This window comes from Daphnia pulex, chromosome 3, assembly GCF_021134715.1.
Source record: "Daphnia pulex isolate KAP4 chromosome 3, ASM2113471v1".
Classification (NCBI taxonomy): Eukaryota; Metazoa; Arthropoda; class Branchiopoda; order Diplostraca; family Daphniidae; genus Daphnia; species Daphnia pulex.
In genome coordinates, this window is record NC_060019.1 from 10,948,065 (window position 1) to 10,966,312 (window position 18,248).

The window sequence follows — 18,248 nt, forward strand, 5'->3', positions numbered from 1 at the left end:
CTTCCTTACTTGGAAGGATATATTGCTTCAAGATAGTCACACTCTAAATGGTAACTCAATTCTTATCTAAAGTTTTCCCATAAAGTGTATTTGATGGCTTTGATTTTTTTGTATTTTATTTTCCTTTCAGTGGCACATCATGGATTAACGGGATCGTTAAGGATCGAACGTTTGCTGATTGGGCACCAGCAGTGCACAATTTTACGGCTTCGTGTGCGTGGCCACTTATGTCTTTGATGTCTGCGATCTAAATAACGGCAATATTACGGTAAAATCCGGTAAAATCCTCTAGTCATCTTTTTCCATATGGATTCTTTGATAATGCGCAGATGTTCCGGATTTTCAAACGGGACCGTACACCATTCGACTTGCAGCAAGGCTTACACCATCAACGGCGGGGACAAACCATAGGAAATTCCAACACTTTTTCGATCCATGTTGCCAAGGATTAAACTGAAATATTATCTAAATCTGAATCTAGTTCATAGCTAGCAGCAATAACGTTTTGCCGGCTTTCAGTATTGTCCGACAGCGCAGCAATTCTCTGCTTCATTTGCTGGCGTTAATGGCCACTTGGAATACTCCCGGCGTCAATGCCGATGCCATTAGTCACGTTTGGAAGCTTTGCTCGGATTGCTCCCTGAAAAACCAAAGGCGGAAGTAATGGCTTTTTACGCGCGCATGAGTGAGGATTCACTTTGCTCTTGGTTCGCTCAATTCAGTCTCTTCATACACAATTTGGCTCAGCTGCATTTCCATGGAGACCATATCAGCATCGACTAGCTATATAGTTTGTTCCGAAAACCTACGCTCTCGCTACCGACGGCCGAATAATCGAGGTAATCGACAGCAAATGAATTCTAGTGATAAATATTAAAATATTAAATTTTTAAAATTAAAAAATCAGCGAGTTTCTACGAAAAAATTACCAGGATCGAATAGAGGTATAGTTCAGAAACTTTATGGTCCCTAAAGTACATCTACATCGTGGGCCTTCAGCGTGTCGAACAGATGTGAAGAAACTGAACTTCCGTAGTCACCGGGAGTTTTCGGAGTTTCATCAAAAGTGCTGCCTCCGCTTTTAAATTCGTTTGCAATAGATCTCCACTTTTTTTTCCCCCGTCTTCGATCAATATGAAGAGACCAATGCTTATGTCATCAGCTAGTGGCGCAACAAGTCTTCGTCCAGTCATACGGAATGTCGCCAATTCCAATGGTCACGTTCAAGGTTTGGTGTTATTACTAAGCTCATAATTCGTTTCGTTTCCCATTAATTATCCCGTTGGTCTCTACAGGCGAGTTGAAGATATCGATCCAATATACTCGGAGCGAGTTGCATGTCAGGATCCAACATGGTTGCGATTTGATTGCCGTGGGAGGCTCGGCAACTTTTGTCAACAAGCGACCGAGTTGCCGTCACCTTACGTGAAAACGTACATATTACCGGGTATGCACAAAATCATCAAGCGTAAAACACGTCCACCAAGCGTAAAGACAAAAAAGAAGTTGTCAACGATTTTTTTTTCTACTCCCGACATTATTCTTCTTTCGATGAATTTAAATAAACAAATGGTTAAAGTTTTATTTCTTTCTCCTATACATCCCTGGTAATTGTTTGAATTTAAATTATCCCTTTCCCTGAAATGAAATCCAATAGTAATAACTTAAAGATAAAAAAGAAAAAGAAACTAGTTCATTAGGTAGCAGTTTCTTTACGCTTTTCACATTAAAGCTCTCTTTGGGAGTTTAGAATTTATATCGATCCAGTGGTAAAAGCAGCTGGAACAGTTATGGTCTTATTCCAATCGTAGAGAAAAGTTGGGCAGTCGACCAACCTTAATCGGCATCGTGTTTCTCTGTCTCTCCTTTTTGTCTTGATATATTCCTTTTATGTTTCCACCAAGTCTTTTGGCATTCAGCTATGGAGTACTAAGGGAGGCAGAAGGAGAGACGAAGAAGGGTGGGCGGGCGTCTGTTCCGTCTCGATTGTGTCGCTATGCATTAGACGTTCTCGCGTGCGCGGTATCCGATGCACAAAATGGATTGCCCTCGTTCCCTAGCGGATTCGCCATATATCCACTGCGCACTGTACAGTATCCCGACCGCTAGCAGCTGCTGAGGCAATCCCCTTCATGTATTACGTCTAATAGAAGGGGCTTCTTCATATGTGTTGAGTAGACTTGTGTGTGTGTGTGAAAGAGAACGGGCTCAACAACCAGGGTGGAAGAATGGCAGTTTTTGTTGGGAATTGTTACCGGGCCAGCAGACAGGTCGGAAAGCCCCGCAAGTCCCACTACGCAAGAACATGCTGACGAGAATTCTACTTGTCATATTTTTGCATGTCTCATTAAGTCTTCTCCTTTTCCACACTGCTATCATGCGATATCGTGCTGAATGTTTTTTGGCTCTAAACCGATCGACCATGGAATAATTATCCAAAAAAATTAGTCTAAAGCCATAAACGTGTCAGATTCGAGATGATTGAGATGTGCCATATATACTTTGTTTTAGATACAGAGTAAACCATATCCCGCTTTTATATGGAGCAAAACTGCAACCGCCACGGTGTTTTCCAGCTACTTTTTCTATCCACATTAATGGTAAATATTTGTAGGCTTTCCTCTTCTCTTTTCTACTTTTCCCAGAATTCTGAAGGTATCAGGAATAGCTGCCACAACTTGCCAAATCACCCAGAAAGAAATGTCAGTACCCACCATTCTGCTCGCTATCATTTTAATTTAATTTTCATTCGTGTTCTGTGTGTTTTTTACGTTCTCAGAGGTACCAATCACGGAAATGAAAGATATTTTTGTGGGCGAGCCCGAGCCAGCCACTGTACGTTTTCACTTGGCGCTCCTGGTCAATTACCTGGTAAAGCGCGCTGGGTTATGATTTTCGGTTAACATCTCATCTTGGCTCTAGGGCTGTGGCCCGGGCGATGAAAACCCGGGCCACCGCCCGGGCTGAACGAAAAAAAACCCAACCCGACTCGACCCACCGAGGCATTTTTTTTAACGGGGCGGGCGACGGGTTGAACCCCCGGGTCCGCGGGCCAACCCGAGCGGTGGCGCCATCTAGTAGTCACATAGAGAAGCTCGATATTCTCTATGCCTGCGGCCTCAAAATATTGCCGCCAAATGCTCTACGATAATTTCGTAGCATGAAAAGTAGGATAAGTGGTAGAAAAGGGCCTTCAGGGGTGTTCAGAAGACAGAATTGACGTGTCACTGTTGGAAGAAGAAGATAATTAAGAAATTTAGGGAATTTTTTTAAGTTTGTAAAAAAAAAAGTGTGTTTGACCCGATTTTTTACCCGGGCCGTTACCCGACCGGTAAAATTTTTTTGACCCATGGGTTGGCCCGGGCCAAACCCGGTCACTCAGTTGGCCCAACCCGCTACGACCCGCGGAAGAAGAAAAACCCGTCTAAAAAACCCATTAAAAAAAAAAACGCTAAAAACGTCCCGGGCCACAGCCCTACTTGGCTCTCTCATCTGATTTTATATTTACAAAAATTACAATCTTTCAAAATTAAAAAATGTTTACAAATCATAATCTAACAACCGGCAACGTAGCCCAATTTTGTGAATAATGGCCGCCGATTGTTGTTCAGTGTTTTAGATTTAGTTGTTGGTATCAGAAGGATTTTGTAAGGAAGCATGAGCGTAATCAAGAATGACACTAACTTTAGAGGTGAGTACACGAGATTGCATTATTGAATTAAAAATTTTTATTTTTTCTCTGACGAATGTCTTTTGATTGTTTGCATTTGATCTCGTGCCCCACTTGGTCCACGTCAACTTTCTGTTTTGTGTAAATAAAACAGTGCTAACTATCCTGGCAAAGAAGAAGAGGTACAAATATTCAAAAGAAGGGAATTAGATCCAACCAGAAAAAACAGACACAGCTGTTACACCCAAAACCCCTGAGTGAGTAAGCAAAATTTGTATTTCCAAGTCTGCAAACAGACTAGTTCTCTTAACTGTTTCAAATGACATGTTTGGGTTAGCTCGATGCTCAGTTTAAAGATCAGGGTTCACTCTTGAAAGTCTCTCCAATAGTGAAATTCAATTCTTTCAAACATCTCGATCTGCTCTAAATCGAGAATGGTTTTAAAAGATGAATGTAATTGACACCATGCCTTTATCTCTTCACTCGTGTGCGTCCTTTATCGAATCCACCTTTGGAACTGAAACCTACGTCACAGTGCTCTCGTGAGCATGTCAAAAGGGCAATATCACTAGGGTCAAGAAGCCCATTTTCCATCGACATTTCTTTCTCAATGCGTGTGACATACGTGTTTCCTTTGCCCGTTTGATTTCCCAATTCAAGCTCTTATGGATTATGCAATGCGTGTTTTTAGAGCCAGTATTTTTAAATCTCCATATTCCCCCGTTTTATTTAACGTCGACTGTCTTCTGCGATTTTTTAAATATTTTCTTCCCATTTCCCCCCCATAACCTAAAGGTTATATTTCGAGCGTTTGCTGAATGTTTCCTTGTAATGGTAGATTTTGCTAGAAAAACATTTGACCTTGGTCATCTGATGGGCATTTGAGTCGATTCGAAATCGATCTGCTCTGGAGCCCCCAATCCGCGCCTAAACAAGGTAGACACATCTCACATTGGCCAGTGTCTGATTATAACGTTGATCTGCCGACTTGACGTTTGAACGACGACCCTGGCATCAAGATTTGTTACCTCGCTCTCTTTTATACAGTCTCTTGATAACCCCCTTCCGGATTTCGTCTCTTTTCCCACAACGACTTTGGTTGTGCAACTTGTTTCTCCTTCCACTTTGCTGATAGATTGAAAGAGGGGCGGTTGTGTGTGCCTGTTCGATCACTAGTCCGTGGGGCGCTAAGTGCCAACGGGGCCAGAGGAAAAACCAGCCTCGAGGTTTTTGTACCCTTCTTTCTCTGTGTTAGTACGAATGCATGGGTTCACGTGACTCGCACGTGTTATCTTTTGCTGTAGGGGGGGAGCTGACTAGTTGTGTTCCATCTTTGCGAGATGGATAGTTCAACTTTTAAATTGTGTGCCAAGCAGCAGCAGCAGCAGAAGCGTCGTTCAATTTGTGTATCAAACTTCTAGTTGCATCACTCTATGGATCAGTGGCTCCTGTCGTGGACGGTGGCCTTGCCAGGCACCTTTTGGGCCCTGCTGATTCCGGTCGCCACTTGCGCCATCCTCATCTACGCGATTGAAAGGGAAAACAACAGCGGCAACTCGAGAGAGTATCGCCATTCGGTTCGCAAACAGCGTCAATTCGCCGTCACCTCATCATCGGTGATTGTCGTCGTGGAAGATGTCGCTGACGAGCTCGACTCCGCCAAGTAAGTCTTGCATGTCGTGTGTTCCGTGTCGTCTAGGCAACCGAAACAATAACAATATGACTTGTGTGTACAACGACAGGGGACTTTGTGAGAGGCGTCCACGTAACCCCCCCACAACCGTAGATATCGGGTTTTTAAAGAGCCGGTCTCCATCATCGGATGGAGACCCGCCCTAACGTACACACCCTCCCGCCTCTGTGTGGTATTGATTGTCCCGGATAAAAAAGAAACGAAAGAAAGTAAAAGAAAAAAAATGGGGAGAAAAATATAGTTCCGCCTTAGTTTTCCACGCATAGCAGCGAATAAGAGAAAGAAATGTGTGTGTGTGATGACGGCGGAGTGGGTTCTACAAAAGTTGTCGCTTCCAACTTTCTCTCTATGTCTGAATCTAAATCTTTTTGAGACGAAAATCCTCTTTACCAACTGCCGATGTTTCGTCAAGTGGACCAAAACGACGATGAAGAGTTCGTCGTACTGACTGGATACTTTTTTTCTTTTACTTTTTTGAGAGTCTTCTTCTTCTTCTTTTTGCCAAGCTCAATCTCCTCCTCCCATTTCAATATGTGTGAAACAAGTCGTCAACCTTATATGTACTGGACGTACCGCCCTCTCTTTACCCTCCCATCTTTGTCAACTGACAATGGCCGTTGCTACGTTACTACTATACAACTGCACACTTGGTGTGGCTCTTGTTATTGATTCGCTACCTTGTTGTGTGTGTGTGCTCGGCCGTCGGTGGTGGTCGCTGGATGGAAGGTGAGCTCGAAGGAGCGGGCGATGGAGAGTAAAGAGAGAGGAGCGCGTCAGGTCAGAGCGCACCCCTGCTCCACCCCCTCGAGGGGGTTTGGCTCCCGACCGTTGCAAAGGAACGGTGCCTCTCAGTCGCTTTCGGAGGTAGCCATCCGTCAGATGTGTGTTGTGGTGCCCTCCTTTTTGTAGGTGATTGATTTTTTGTTGCGTTGCGCCGTGGTGAAATCGCCCCAGTTGTTTTTCCTGGGTATTATTTGTTGTTGTTGGTGGATCGGACGAGATGGATGAGTTCGCCGCTATGCCGCCGTCGGCCGATCGGTTCGGATCGACGTCATCATCTCCGGCCGATATGCACAGACCGCGACGTCATCTGCCGTCGCCGGCTCTGGCGCAGGCGACATCTTTGCTCCGCTTGACCCAAACATACGGTGGCAGTTTTGATATTTGCGATTTGAGTGCACTGCACTTGTCGCTCACCAGTTCACCATCGGCACCTGTCGTCTCGTCGTCTGTCCTTCATCCGTCTGGGCTGATTGGGGCGGCCGGCCGTAAGCTGCCCGTTCCGGGACGGGCCCAACACCACCAGCAGCAGCACCACCACAACAAGATGTCGTCAGCTGTTCACCACATGAGTCAGAGCGATTTGATGATGGCGAGTGTGGCCGATGCCATGGACGAAATGGACGCGCTCATCCGCCCGTCGTCCGGATCGGCATCCGTCATCAGCGCCCGCGATTCACCGAAGCTCTCACTGTCGAGGAAACTGCCTGTGCCGCCCGTGTCGGCCGCAACCAAAGTTATCAACCAATCACGACGCCTTTTGCCACGACCCTTGTCGTGCGACGTGCCCTGCGTTAGCGATGCGGATATCGCCGCTGGCCTCCAATCGGCTGCCGCGTACCTGCCGGCTGGGACAAGTCAGCGAGCCAGAAGCTCTCAACTCTGCAGCCGGCCTTATTCGTTTGATTACTCTTCCGGAGCGGAAGCCGAATTGGAAGAGGCGGCTTTGCTTCATCAGCAACACCAGCACCAGCACCAGCAGCAGCAGCAGCAACAGGGCAGTATTGCCGGGAGCGATCCTAGTCTTTTGTATCTGGAGACGCAGAACCGGCGCAGTTTAATCCGCCAGTCAAGCACGACGTCTTGCCCGGCTTTGGTCCGTCCTTGCGCATTGTCGCCGCGCTCCCCCAAATACCGAACGGCGGACGCTTCCTCGTTCAGCGGAAGCGTCAGCGGCGGCAGCAGCATCAATACGACCCCCAGTCCTTTGCCTCTTTTGCATCCATCCCTCTTGTCCACGACCGATCCCACTGCCTATGTCCCAACCGGAGTCCTTGTGCCTTTCACTACCCCATCACATCACCACACCGCCTTACCTTTATCGATTGGGTCCAGTCAAGCGGTCGCCACGGCTGGAGTAATAATCCCACCCCGTCCTTATTTATGGCCAGCCACGGCTGCGGCGTCTACGATTGCTACTCACGAGAATCCCTCACTAATGATTCCTTCGACCGGATCGGCCTTTCGTGCCCCGCCACTCGGCCCTCAATACCGACAAGCCTCACTCTCCCTCCCGCCAAGTGGGCTCGATCCGCCGCTTGACATCAACAACACCAACAACACCATCACCTCATCCACTTCTGCTTCTACAACCACTTTGGCTATGCGTCGCCACCGTTTCCATGACGTCGGCGACGGAGGCGGCTCATTCTGCGGTCCTTTCGGTGAATTCGCACATTACCGACTCGACATGCAACGTCCGTCTCGCTCCCGCCAGCCCGTCCGCAACAGCGTCATATTGGCGGCCAGGTAAAAACATTCAATGCTGCGGCTCCTCGCCTTCAAAGGCAAAACTGAATTTCCTTTTTATAAAAATATTAAATAAAAAGATGCAACCCTCGTCCGTAAGCCAATCGATCCAATTTTCTACATGTAACGTTTGAGCTCTTGGGAGGGAAAAAGATGGAAGGGAATATATATAAGAGCTTCTTCTTATTTTCCGCTGCTCTCGTTTGGAAGCGACACAGCAGACCTGAATCGACCGACGGGCACAAAGGAGGAAGACGACGTGGTGGAAAAAAGGTTCCAGGACCTCCTAGCTGTGTGTGTGTGTGTCAAGTTTTCTTTGCTATATCTTTCGGTTGCCTTTAGTGAAATCTCTAGTAGTAACCTTTTGAATGATTGAAACGGCGGGGAGACTTGTCTGTATATTTATTATATATGTGTGTGTGTGTGTGTGGTGCCTTTCCGGCCGCCATTTCCTGATGAAAGTTCAATGAAGAGAACTAGGGATGTCGTGTGTCGTTAGCTTCTTTGATGTCTTGTCGGTGATTTTTCTCGTGCAGCTTTTTTTCTGGGAATGCACGCGGACGTGCGGAACCGACCTAGTATGACTGCAGACGAAAAGAGATCGATGGGTGAGGAGCATTAGCGGCAATATCTAGCTACTACTAGCCGGATTGGCCTCGTGCTGCCAAATAGCTTCTTATTGATGGATGTTGATAATGAGGTGTGACGGACGTTACTCGACACCTCACGGCCATCCCGCTCTGTGCACGCGCCGCTGTCCTAAGATGCATTGTTAACCGAGGCTTTTACGTCCCGAGATAAAAGAGAGAAAAAGTGAAGAGAGTAGTATTGAATTTGCCGTTGCTAGTCTTACTCTCTCCCGACGCTGGTCGATTTTCTTGCGTCCACGGGTGGCCGACCCCGCTCCTACGTGTTCCACGGTCTGATTGGTTGCCTTGTTTCTTCTGTTGAAGGGCAAGAGGATCGAGTCCTCCTCTCATTCTGTTTTGTTTCAAATTTGAGACTTTCCGTGTGCTCCGTCGTGATATTGTAAGGACTTTTGGATGTCTGAAAAGATCGAGAGTTGGGAGGGTATAGACGACAGGATCAGAGTGAAAGGGGGGTATAGGCTTATCGAAACTTTTGATTACGTATCGTGTTTCTCCATGGCTAGCTGTTTTCGCCCATGCACGATAAGATCCGCCCTCCCCCCAATGCACGACAAGGAGATGATTCTATTCTCTCTCTTATTTTCCTTGTTTGTATTTGTTCTAGCTGCTAGTTTCTTCTTTGTCTCCCGGCTTTGATCAAATTGGACGGAACGAGACAGGGGGGCGCAAAGCGACAGAGACGAAATGGCAATACTTGCTGCCAAAACAGATGCTCGCACAAGTTCTCGCTGCTCTCCCATGCTTCTCGCACACTTAAGGGCCGCTGCACTGCAGAACGCGATGAGTAAGATTGTTAGTCGCTAGTCCTCTTGGGTCGCATCTCATATGAAAACGTCACAACCGACTTGCCTGCATCAAGAAACTGTCTTTATCTAACTCTGCTGCTCGATGGAGTGGCCTGTCGACGTGACTAATCTCATTGGGTGGGCGCTCACGTTCGTGTAGACTTTTTGAAACACCATTTCTCCTGCCGGAGAGTCCTGCATGGATGAATGGAATTGAATAATGACGGGCGTTATTTTCGTGGTTTTTCGTTGTTTTGTTTTTTACATTCGTCGAAACTTGACTCTTTTCCCCCTCTTACTCTTCAATCATTACTTTGCGTTTCGACATGTTGATGAACCGGAAAGCCCCCGAGCTTCCAACTCACGAGATACTTTTTTGTTGTTCCGCTAGCTTTTCATCCGACCCCCACCAACCCCAATGTTTGTTTGTTTGTTTGCCTCTTGCTTTGTTTATAGCATCCGAATTCCGGCCGGATATACTACATCTCTGGGGAGGGTGTTTTTTTCCTTTTCTTTCTTTCTTCTTTGTGAGCACTGTTTGTGTGTTCCTCTATATCCATTTGTGCTTTGGGCCAATTTTCATAAATTATTTGTCGTGCGTCGTTGTGGCATTCTGTTTATAGATGAGAGTCTGAGGAGGCCGAGCCAAACAGCGACTTCTAAATCCGCACTGGGAAAAAAATGAGAATAATTGTCGGATGGAAGAGTGGCCTATTGTGTTATCTTTTTTAAGGACAAGAGAGGAGAAGAAATGAATCTTCTCGGCTGCATATGCTGCGTGTAATCGATTAATCTGCCTTGTCCCTTGCACGGGGTTAAAAGAAAAATGAAACGAATCGGAAAGGAGATAGAAAAATGGATGGTTTGGTGCAATCGATTTGGCCATCCAAATCGATCCAAGTGTGTCATGTGGAGGTGGAGCCGTTGGGCGGTTGAAGAGAGGAAGGGGGGTTGGGGTTGGGGGTGAGAGGAGGTGGCTGGATTGATGGATACGTAGTGCAAGCGGACGAGACGCAGAAGGGTGCTTGGCCGCTGCCAAGCCGGGCCAATTCGGAAATAGCTACCGCCTTGTCCTTGGGATCTTTTTGCGCTGTCCCATTGCGTTTATTTTGGAACGTTTTGGGGGCCAGCCATCAGAATGAGGCGGCGGCCTACATCCATCCCGACTCCATCGCTCTTTTCTAATTTCCCCTCCGCCAAGCCAAGAGAACAACACACAGTGTGGAGATGCTGGCTGTGCATCACTAGTCGTCCGTTTTCCCCCCGTGAACTCGCATCGCCATCCGTCGTCGTCGTACACTCCGCCTACTCGAAAAAACCCAAAAAGAAGAAGAAACCCCACCACCCTCCAATCGGTTTTTTATTAACATTTATTTTTGGGTTTGACGGGCGCGTCCGCCGCAGAAACAAAAGGCGCACGAGTCTAGTGATTTTTCGAATGGTGAATGCGTTAGTCATTTTTTCGTGAGCAGTGAGAGACGAATCGGCGGCAATGTGCACCTGCCCAGCCGACGCTTTTAACGGCACGTCCATGGCACAGCCGCTTCCGATTTGGCCGCCGCCAGTGCGGACAGAGTCGCTCGGATCGTCGACACCAGTGGACCGTTGGCTGATCAATCAGAGCCAATTCGAGTGCTGGTGGACCGTTGGTCATTCGAGTTGCGTCTTTTGGTTACCGGGAGCCGAGAGGCCGGGCAAAGTCGAACAAACGGGCGTCATTGCTGCCGCCCGTCCGTTGGTTGCCGCAATGCTGACCGTGATTTTCGCCTATTTAGTGATTCGGAATTTAATTGGATGGCACCGGAATTTACCGACGGGCGGCGGCCCGAGCAGTCCACTGGTCGGCGGACCTTTGCGGCCGCGACGACGGTGGCGGGACGATGGGGATTGGATCGATTATTTTGCGGACGATTCGGATTCATTGGATCCTGCGGCCGTTGAAGACGATCACGATCGCCTTTTCATTGGAGTCTTGGATTCGGGCCGTCTCTTGGGTTTGCCCGCCGAGCCGGCCCTCTGCGCCGTCACGTATCAGGAAGAATTGGAAGAGGCAGAAGAAGACGTGTCGATGCAACTCTGCGATGTGACTTCACTTTCGTCGGATGGATGTTGGTCCTCGTCTGGCGCTGCGGAGTCATTGGCCGTGACTGGGCGAGAATCCCCACTCCATCCAACTCTTTTGATCTGTTCCCCGTTGACTGCCTGCTATGTCTGCCGGCCTGATGGAAATAACAACAACAATAGCAGCAGCAGCAGCAGCAGTGCCAGTACGAGCGACTCGGATGAATTCGAATTTCGATCGATTTCGAGCGCCCGATCATTCGCAACGGCCCCCTCATCCATGTCGATTTCGTTTAGCGATGCCGTGTCTGATTGTTCATGGGAATTCGATACTGCCAGCAGCGGGTGAGTTGTGCCTTTGGTCGGTTCCCATTTTGAATTTCAAATGGAACATAATGGATCGATTCAGAACAGCCATCATTCGATCCGGCATGTTGTTGTATATATGTACTCTGAGTCCGCTCCGAGTTTTCTTTTGGCTGGATGACATCCGGGTGGCGAAGCGACGATGCGACAAAGGAACGCCTTTTCCCCCACTACACACACACACACCCTCACATCTCTCGCTCTTGTTTGTATCGATTTGTTGAGTCGACGACGTCCTCTACATGTTTCCTTGACGCTAAAAGAGACGGTGGTTGTTTGGGCTGGTCCCGTTTTGAGTCGTGACAATCCCACCTGCCGCTGTTTGGATCCAGTGGATCTGACCTTCGCTTTGTTGTCGTTTCGGGTACAACATGACCACGGCGGCGGGCTGATGGGTAACAAGGCGAAGCATAACCAAGTTATCGATTGATGGAATTGCTTAAAGGGGCGGACGTCGGGGCGAATTGTGTGCGGCACGGAGCGAAGGAAAATGAGGTTAATGTTGTATGATAGTAGCGTACACCACCACCATCAGAGATAGCCGATTCAACGAATCGCTGCCCAGTCTCCCTCCTTAGCTGATTGCTATCCCTTATCACGAAAAGCTGATAAGGCCAACAGCTGATTTGTGATTAAATGATCTTCCATCCGCCTTCCCGTTGCCCAATCACGAGTTGAGCGCCTCATCTGACGTGGCCATCGCCGATCTCTACGCGTTTTTTTTTTTTTTCTATTCTTGCGGTATTGATGATGTGTATTGGTTTTCTCTTTGGCTGTTGTAGGAACGATGTCAAAGGATCCATTTCCGAAACGCTCGATGAAGACGAAGAGATCCTCGGCTCCGATGATGACGAACAAGAAGATCCAAGGGATTACACCAAAGGTAAAGTAAAGCAAGAGGCAGAGCCAGAGCTTTTGTGCTTTTAATGTCGGGTGGTGTGTGCGTGCCCAGCTGGTTGGTTGGTAGAACATTATCGATCAGCATCATTGACTCTTTTTCTTTTTTCCACCCTATATCTTTTCTGTTTTCCCCTGTGAATCCTACCTGATCCAGCTTTCAAGTTTGGGCATGCCATACCATCGATTTCTACTCCATATTCCCTGCGGATCCATTTCATTCGATTCCTTTCCAACTTTCGTTGTTCTTGTCGTTATTTATTTGGTTTTCTTTTTTGTTTCTTTCATTTTTTTCCAGGTGGTTACCATCCGGTGAAAATCGGCGATCTCTTTCACAATCGATACCATGTCGTGCGCAAGTTGGGCTGGGGCCATTTCTCCACCGTCTGGCTCTGCTGGGACTTGGTGTCAGTTATTATTTCACGATTCTATTTTGATTTCATTTTTCTGATTCGGATCATGTCTGGTGTTCGTGCCATCTCCTCATATTCTCATGGCTTCTCCCTTTTCTTTTTTTATTTATTTATTTTCATACAGGGCGAAACGGTTTGTGGCGCTCAAGGTGGTCAAGAGCGCGTCGCATTACACGGAGACGGCGCTGGACGAGATCAAGTTGCTCCGTTGCGTACGCGAGAGCGACGAAACGGACCCGAAACGCGAGAAGACGGTCCAGCTTCTTGATGATTTTAAGATCAGCGGCATTAATGGCACGCACGTCTGTATGGTCTTTGAAGTGCTCGGTCACAATCTTCTCAAACTCATCATACGCAGCCAGTACCAAGGCATTCCTCTGCTCAACGTCAAGACCATCATCCGCCAGGTTTGATATCGACGCAGTCATGTGGAAGATTATCGATTTCTTAATTGATTGTTTTCTTCTCGTACAGGTTCTCGAAGGTTTGGACTATTTGCACACCAAGTGTCGCATCATCCACACGGACATCAAACCCGAGAACATTTTGATCTGCGTCGATGAGCCATTCATTCGGAAACTCGCAGCCGACGCTACCCAGTGGCACAAGATGGGCATGAAACTCCCCGGTTCTTTAGGTATTATTCCCAGCAATATCCTCATGTGAAATTATACGTTTTTGGTACGTGTTGGCTCTCCTTGGCGTTTCTGGTCGTCGTCGTGTAAACGGGACGTGCCGATCTCGTTTGGCTAAGCTATTGGAGTGGTTCATTTGTCGTTTTCGACTTTCTTTTTCTGTTGGTTCGTTTCCTTTGTCTTGTGATTTCTGTTGTTCCCTTTTAGACGTGGGCAGACGCCTGTTGTTGTGGAGTGTTTATAGCGTTTTCCACCGTCTTTAATTCTTTGCTGCTTCCTTACATTGCAGTGAGTACGGCGCCCAAAGAACTGCAGTCTACCAATACGACCAACATGTCAAAAAGCAAGAAGAAGAAGATGAAAAAGAAGGCCAAAAAGAAGGCGGAGTTACTGGAAAAGCAGCTCCAGCAATTGGAGGAGCTGGAAGAGAATCTCCAGATTAACGGTATGGAATTCCGTCCGTCTCTTTTTGAATAAAGTTCCATTTTCTAGGCATTTTAGGGAAGAAATTTGCATTTGCGAAACGAAACGCCGAGTTGGTCGCTTTTCCTACTCTTTGACACTTTCCGTCTTGGTATAGGAAAATAAAGTTAAAACTGAAAAAAATGTTACCGGCAAAATTTCAAGGAACAAATGTCTCAATTGGCCCCGAACAAAGCGATTGCACGCAACACATCGATCTCTCCGAGGTCTTTTGTGCTGCGTTTGGGTTCCGCGTTTATGCGCAACGCGGATGGAGCCGCTCTGAAACTGGGCCGTCCATGTCTTGAATATTTACGTTGCATTTTCAATTCATATTTGTCGCATTATCTCTCCATCTTTCACTAGTTTTCTCTTGGCGACTCTTAAAGCTCTTGACTTGCCTGCAATTGACTTGTTGACGAAATTTCTTTGTTGTTTTCGTTGTTCGGTGGACTGTAATGATTTCAGGATGTAAAGAGACGGAAACAAACGGAACGAGCTTGCAAGCTGCGGATGAAGCGTGCGCGGCGAATCCCACTCTCAGGAACGGTGGATCCAACAGTAAAAGCAAAATTTCATTCATTCAAGTTAGCAGTGAACTAATTATTTGTTTTTCTCTCTCTCTTCCAGATGTAGAACATCGCAAGAGTTTTGCGGAGATGACGGAGGCTCAAGTTCATCCGGCTTCGTCTGCTTCCGCTCCCGAGGGCTTCCTTAACCCTCAGGATAATCCGAACGGCAACGAGAACTCGACGACCAGTACGCGTTTTCTTCATATTTTGATGCCGAGATTTGGGATTAATTTCTTGTTGCCAACACTTGCAGGTGAAAGCGGGATGCGTCGCACGTCTTCGGTTCCAGATCAGCGGTCGTTGCTGGACAAGAGACCAGATCCCGTCCGAGAAGTCTGGCCTGACATGTTGGTGAAAATTGCAGATTTGGGCAACGCCTGCTGGGTGGTAAGTAAAGAGAAATTGGAGCCTGTGGGTCGGTTGCTGAAACTCTTTTTCCTATTTTTATCGAATAGCATCACCACTTTACGGAGGATATTCAAACGAGGCAATACCGTTGCCTTGAAGTTTTACTGGGTGCTGGATACGGGACTCCGGCCGATATTTGGAGCACGGCCTGCATGGCGTTCGAGCTGGCGACCGGTGACTACCTGTTCGAGCCGCACTCTGGCGAAGATTATTCGAGGGACGAGGACCATTTGGCCCACATAATCGAACTTTTGGGTGATATTCCAAAACACATTGCGGCTTCTGGGAAATACTCGCGGGTCTTCTTCAACAAAAAGGGTGAGACGGATGAACCGCGTCCGCTGGAAGATGACGAAATGCTCATTGCGTTTTGTTGATTGTCACAGGAGAATTGCGGCACATCACGAAGCTGAAGCCGTGGGGTCTCTTCGAGGTGCTAACGGAAAAATACGAGTGGGATATCCAGCAAGCGCGGGACTTTGCCGAATTCCTGCATCCCATGTTGGCGTTTGATCCGAACCAGCGAGCAACGGCGGCCGAGTGTCTACTTCATCCGTGGCTTACGGGCGTGCCACTTGACGGCCATCAGCAGCAGTTGCAGGCCGAGCGCCGTCAATGTTTGTCGTTTGTTCACCAACCGACCGAAGAGGTTGGTGACTTGGACGATGAGGTAAAAACGTTTTGCCACAGCCATTCCATGACGACAAGTTGTTGATTGTTCCGTTTATAAAAGGAGGAGGATGACGACGACGAAGATGAGGACGATGACGATGAAGATGATGACGACGACGACGATGATGCGGATTCGCCTCGGCAGGTCGTCGTTCCTTCATGACAGTCTTCCGATTCGACCGCAATTCGTCGCTCACTTTGATCAACCACCCGACCACTTCTCCATCATCCCACCACCCCACACTAAACACATACAAGAAACACGTAACCATCATCTCTCATTCATAAAAATGGTCCTGAAATTATTTTTTTGGATTTTTGATTCCCATCCATTCTTCCAGTTTGTTGACTTCATCTATTCCACCTTAACTTTCATGAAACACAGTCCCTGGGCAGGGAGAATCATATCCATTTGATGAGAAAACAAGCTGTCCCTCCACTATCGTTCCCTCCCATTCTCGTGTGTTTTCGAATCAAATCAGATTTAAAAATTTTTATTAATTTTTTTTTACACAATTTGATGGGAAAACAAGACAGGCCAATGGAATTCCATCACTATTATATCACCAGTCGCTTGGTCTGAATTCATATAGAAACAATAACAAAAAACGGGAAATGTTTGCCATCACGAGGATTTCCATTCCGATTGCGGAATGCGTTGCGAAATTTGATTTGCCGATCACGAGACTCGGCGTCCATTTGACCCGCTGGAGCTGTTGTTGGCCGATTTTTAATTTATTTTCTTGTGAGTGAAAGGATAGGCAACGTGTGCGTCTCGCCCATTTAGACATTGAGACAGCGTCGCCCGGATGTTTGAAAAGAGAAAAGCGCCGACGCGTTCACCGTCGCTGAATTTAAATTATTCTTTGAATGTCGTCCCGACATTCCAGACCGCCGTGACGGTACTCGAGATGGCATGACGTGTCTTGAATTTGTTCGTCATTTGTTCCTTTTTTTTTTGGTCTTGTCTTTTTGTTAATGAGCAAAGTTTGGAGACTTAACGAACTTGGGTGGCACGAGAGGTGGGTGGTGTGAGGCCCTTACCGGTCGTGACAGGAGACATTAGGGAATGGTACCTTATGTGATACGCCGTCGTCGAGGTCGATTTCTTCAAATTTTTTTCCCGTTTGAAAAATGTCTTTATTTTTAAAAAATCTCGTTTAGCCTGCGGGGTAGGGTGTGGGTAGGGGGGGGGGTTTCACGTGTCGGTCGAAGAATCCCAGGGCAATGTCTATCTCATTGAAGTGGGTGATTTTTCTTTTTTCTTTTGCATTATTGATGTTGATGCGTGTTGTCGGCAAGTTGTACTCGAAAAGGTGGAAACAAAAGACATTGGTAGTAAATGGGTCGCTCGATTCGGTTAGTAGATTGACTCTTGTTGCTCTCTCCTTGTACACCACCACCCACTCTCTACCCCCCTTCCTCACCCAATGTTTATTATCATTTCAACCAATTAAGTCATTGTAGCCCTCGATTGAAGACAAGTGAAGATGAAGAAGGAAATTGTTGATTATCTTCCGAGTGCAATCTACGGTTCTCTTGTATCTTATGTGACGCAATCAACTCACCATCCCTCCCTCGCAGTCTGTCATCTTTATTATTTTTTTTTTTATTTTCTGTAATTGAGACGTCGATCAGGAGGAGAAGGTGAAAGAAAATGGTTCGAAAATCAGACAAAAAAAAAGTTTTGTTTGAGTTTTGTGTATGGAATCCCAACTCCCCTGAACCTTATAGTCGTCAGTCGCGGATTATGTCACCAATCCTGTAAAAAAAAACGAAAACAAAATAAAATAAACCCCATGTTTAACTTCTGGTTTTCTGAATTTGTAATTCCGATTGTTGTAACTCGTCCGTCTCCACCTTCACCACAAACGACTGACATCGATGACATGAAACTTGGTCAAACATTTATGCAAGAGAAATGAACCGAGAAAACTGCAACCGAAAGTAAAAACCTCTCGATTGTTTGCCTCCGCTTTCCTGTAGTCTTTACTCAAATGTTTGTCTCCTCTCTTCCATCTGCCTCTCCCGACCCCTCCATTGGCTGTACAGATTTGAGTGGAAACACGAAAAGAAAAAAACACTGGAATCAATTTTGGTCCTGAAATTAGTTGGGAACAATGGCGCGAAGCGAAATACATCGGTATTCTCGTTACTTTTCATTATTGCATTTTGGTTGAGTCGAGTTTGAAAGGCACTCCATTGGCTTCATGTCAGCCGTAATTTCCCATTGGTCGTCAATTTGGATCAACTTTGAAATTTGTGGGGACGACGAGAGTGAACAGTTTGCCGAGCGAAAATCGCGAGAGGATGTGAGAAATTGGTTCATCATTTGCCAATAACTCGGGTCAACTGCAGGGGGGCGACGATCGTCAATAGGAGAGATGCTTCACGAAATCTGATTTTAAATTCCCTTTGCAAGTTGCTATACTTTC

General features: G+C 46.9%; 1 protein-coding gene and 1 long non-coding RNA gene across 7 annotated transcripts; both read left to right on the forward strand.

Annotated features, from left to right (window-relative positions):
* Positions 1 to 65: 65 nt before the first annotated feature.
* On the forward strand, positions 66 to 1,427 carry LOC124190643. Its single transcript, XR_006873022.1, has 3 exons — positions 66 to 839; positions 908 to 1,228; positions 1,296 to 1,427. It is a non-coding gene; the product is annotated as an uncharacterized LOC124190643 (long non-coding RNA).
* Positions 1,428 to 3,587: 2,160 nt separating this feature from the next.
* Positions 3,588 to 17,624, forward strand: LOC124191496 (SRSF protein kinase 3-like). 6 transcript variants are annotated; one of them, XM_046584759.1, is made up of 13 exons: positions 3,588 to 3,691; positions 5,092 to 5,333; positions 12,537 to 12,637; positions 12,950 to 13,058; positions 13,189 to 13,471; positions 13,539 to 13,701; positions 13,989 to 14,144; positions 14,630 to 14,722; positions 14,792 to 14,920; positions 14,987 to 15,120; positions 15,189 to 15,459; positions 15,528 to 15,811; positions 15,875 to 17,624. In XM_046584759.1, the coding sequence occupies exons 1-13, from the start codon at positions 3,674 to 3,676 to the stop codon at positions 15,974 to 15,976; spliced, it is 2,085 nt and encodes a 694-aa protein (XP_046440715.1). In that variant the 5' UTR covers positions 3,588 to 3,673; the 3' UTR covers positions 15,977 to 17,624. The 6 variants fall into 6 exon arrangements, with proteins under 6 accessions (XP_046440715.1, XP_046440716.1, XP_046440710.1 ...); XM_046584760.1 differs by having other exon boundaries at positions 3,659 to 3,691; positions 15,878 to 17,624; XM_046584754.1 differs by lacking the exons at positions 3,588 to 3,691; positions 5,092 to 5,333 and adding an exon at positions 6,219 to 7,892.
* Positions 17,625 to 18,248: the final 624 nt, after the last annotated feature.

What these genes read in the sequence shown, in the direction of transcription:
- LOC124191496 (XM_046584754.1), top strand. Translation starts at nt 6,364, where the DNA reads ATGGATGAGTTCGCCGCTATGCCGCCGTCGGCCGATCGGTTCGGATCG. An exon ending in TGGCTCTGCTGGGACTTGGT is followed by an intron (nt 13,059 to 13,188) that starts GTCAGTTATTAT and finishes ATTTTCATACAG; the next exon opens with GGCGAAACGGTTTGTGGCGC. An exon ending in GAAACTCCCCGGTTCTTTAG is followed by an intron (nt 13,702 to 13,988) that starts GTATTATTCCCA and finishes CTTACATTGCAG; the next exon opens with TGAGTACGGCGCCCAAAGAA.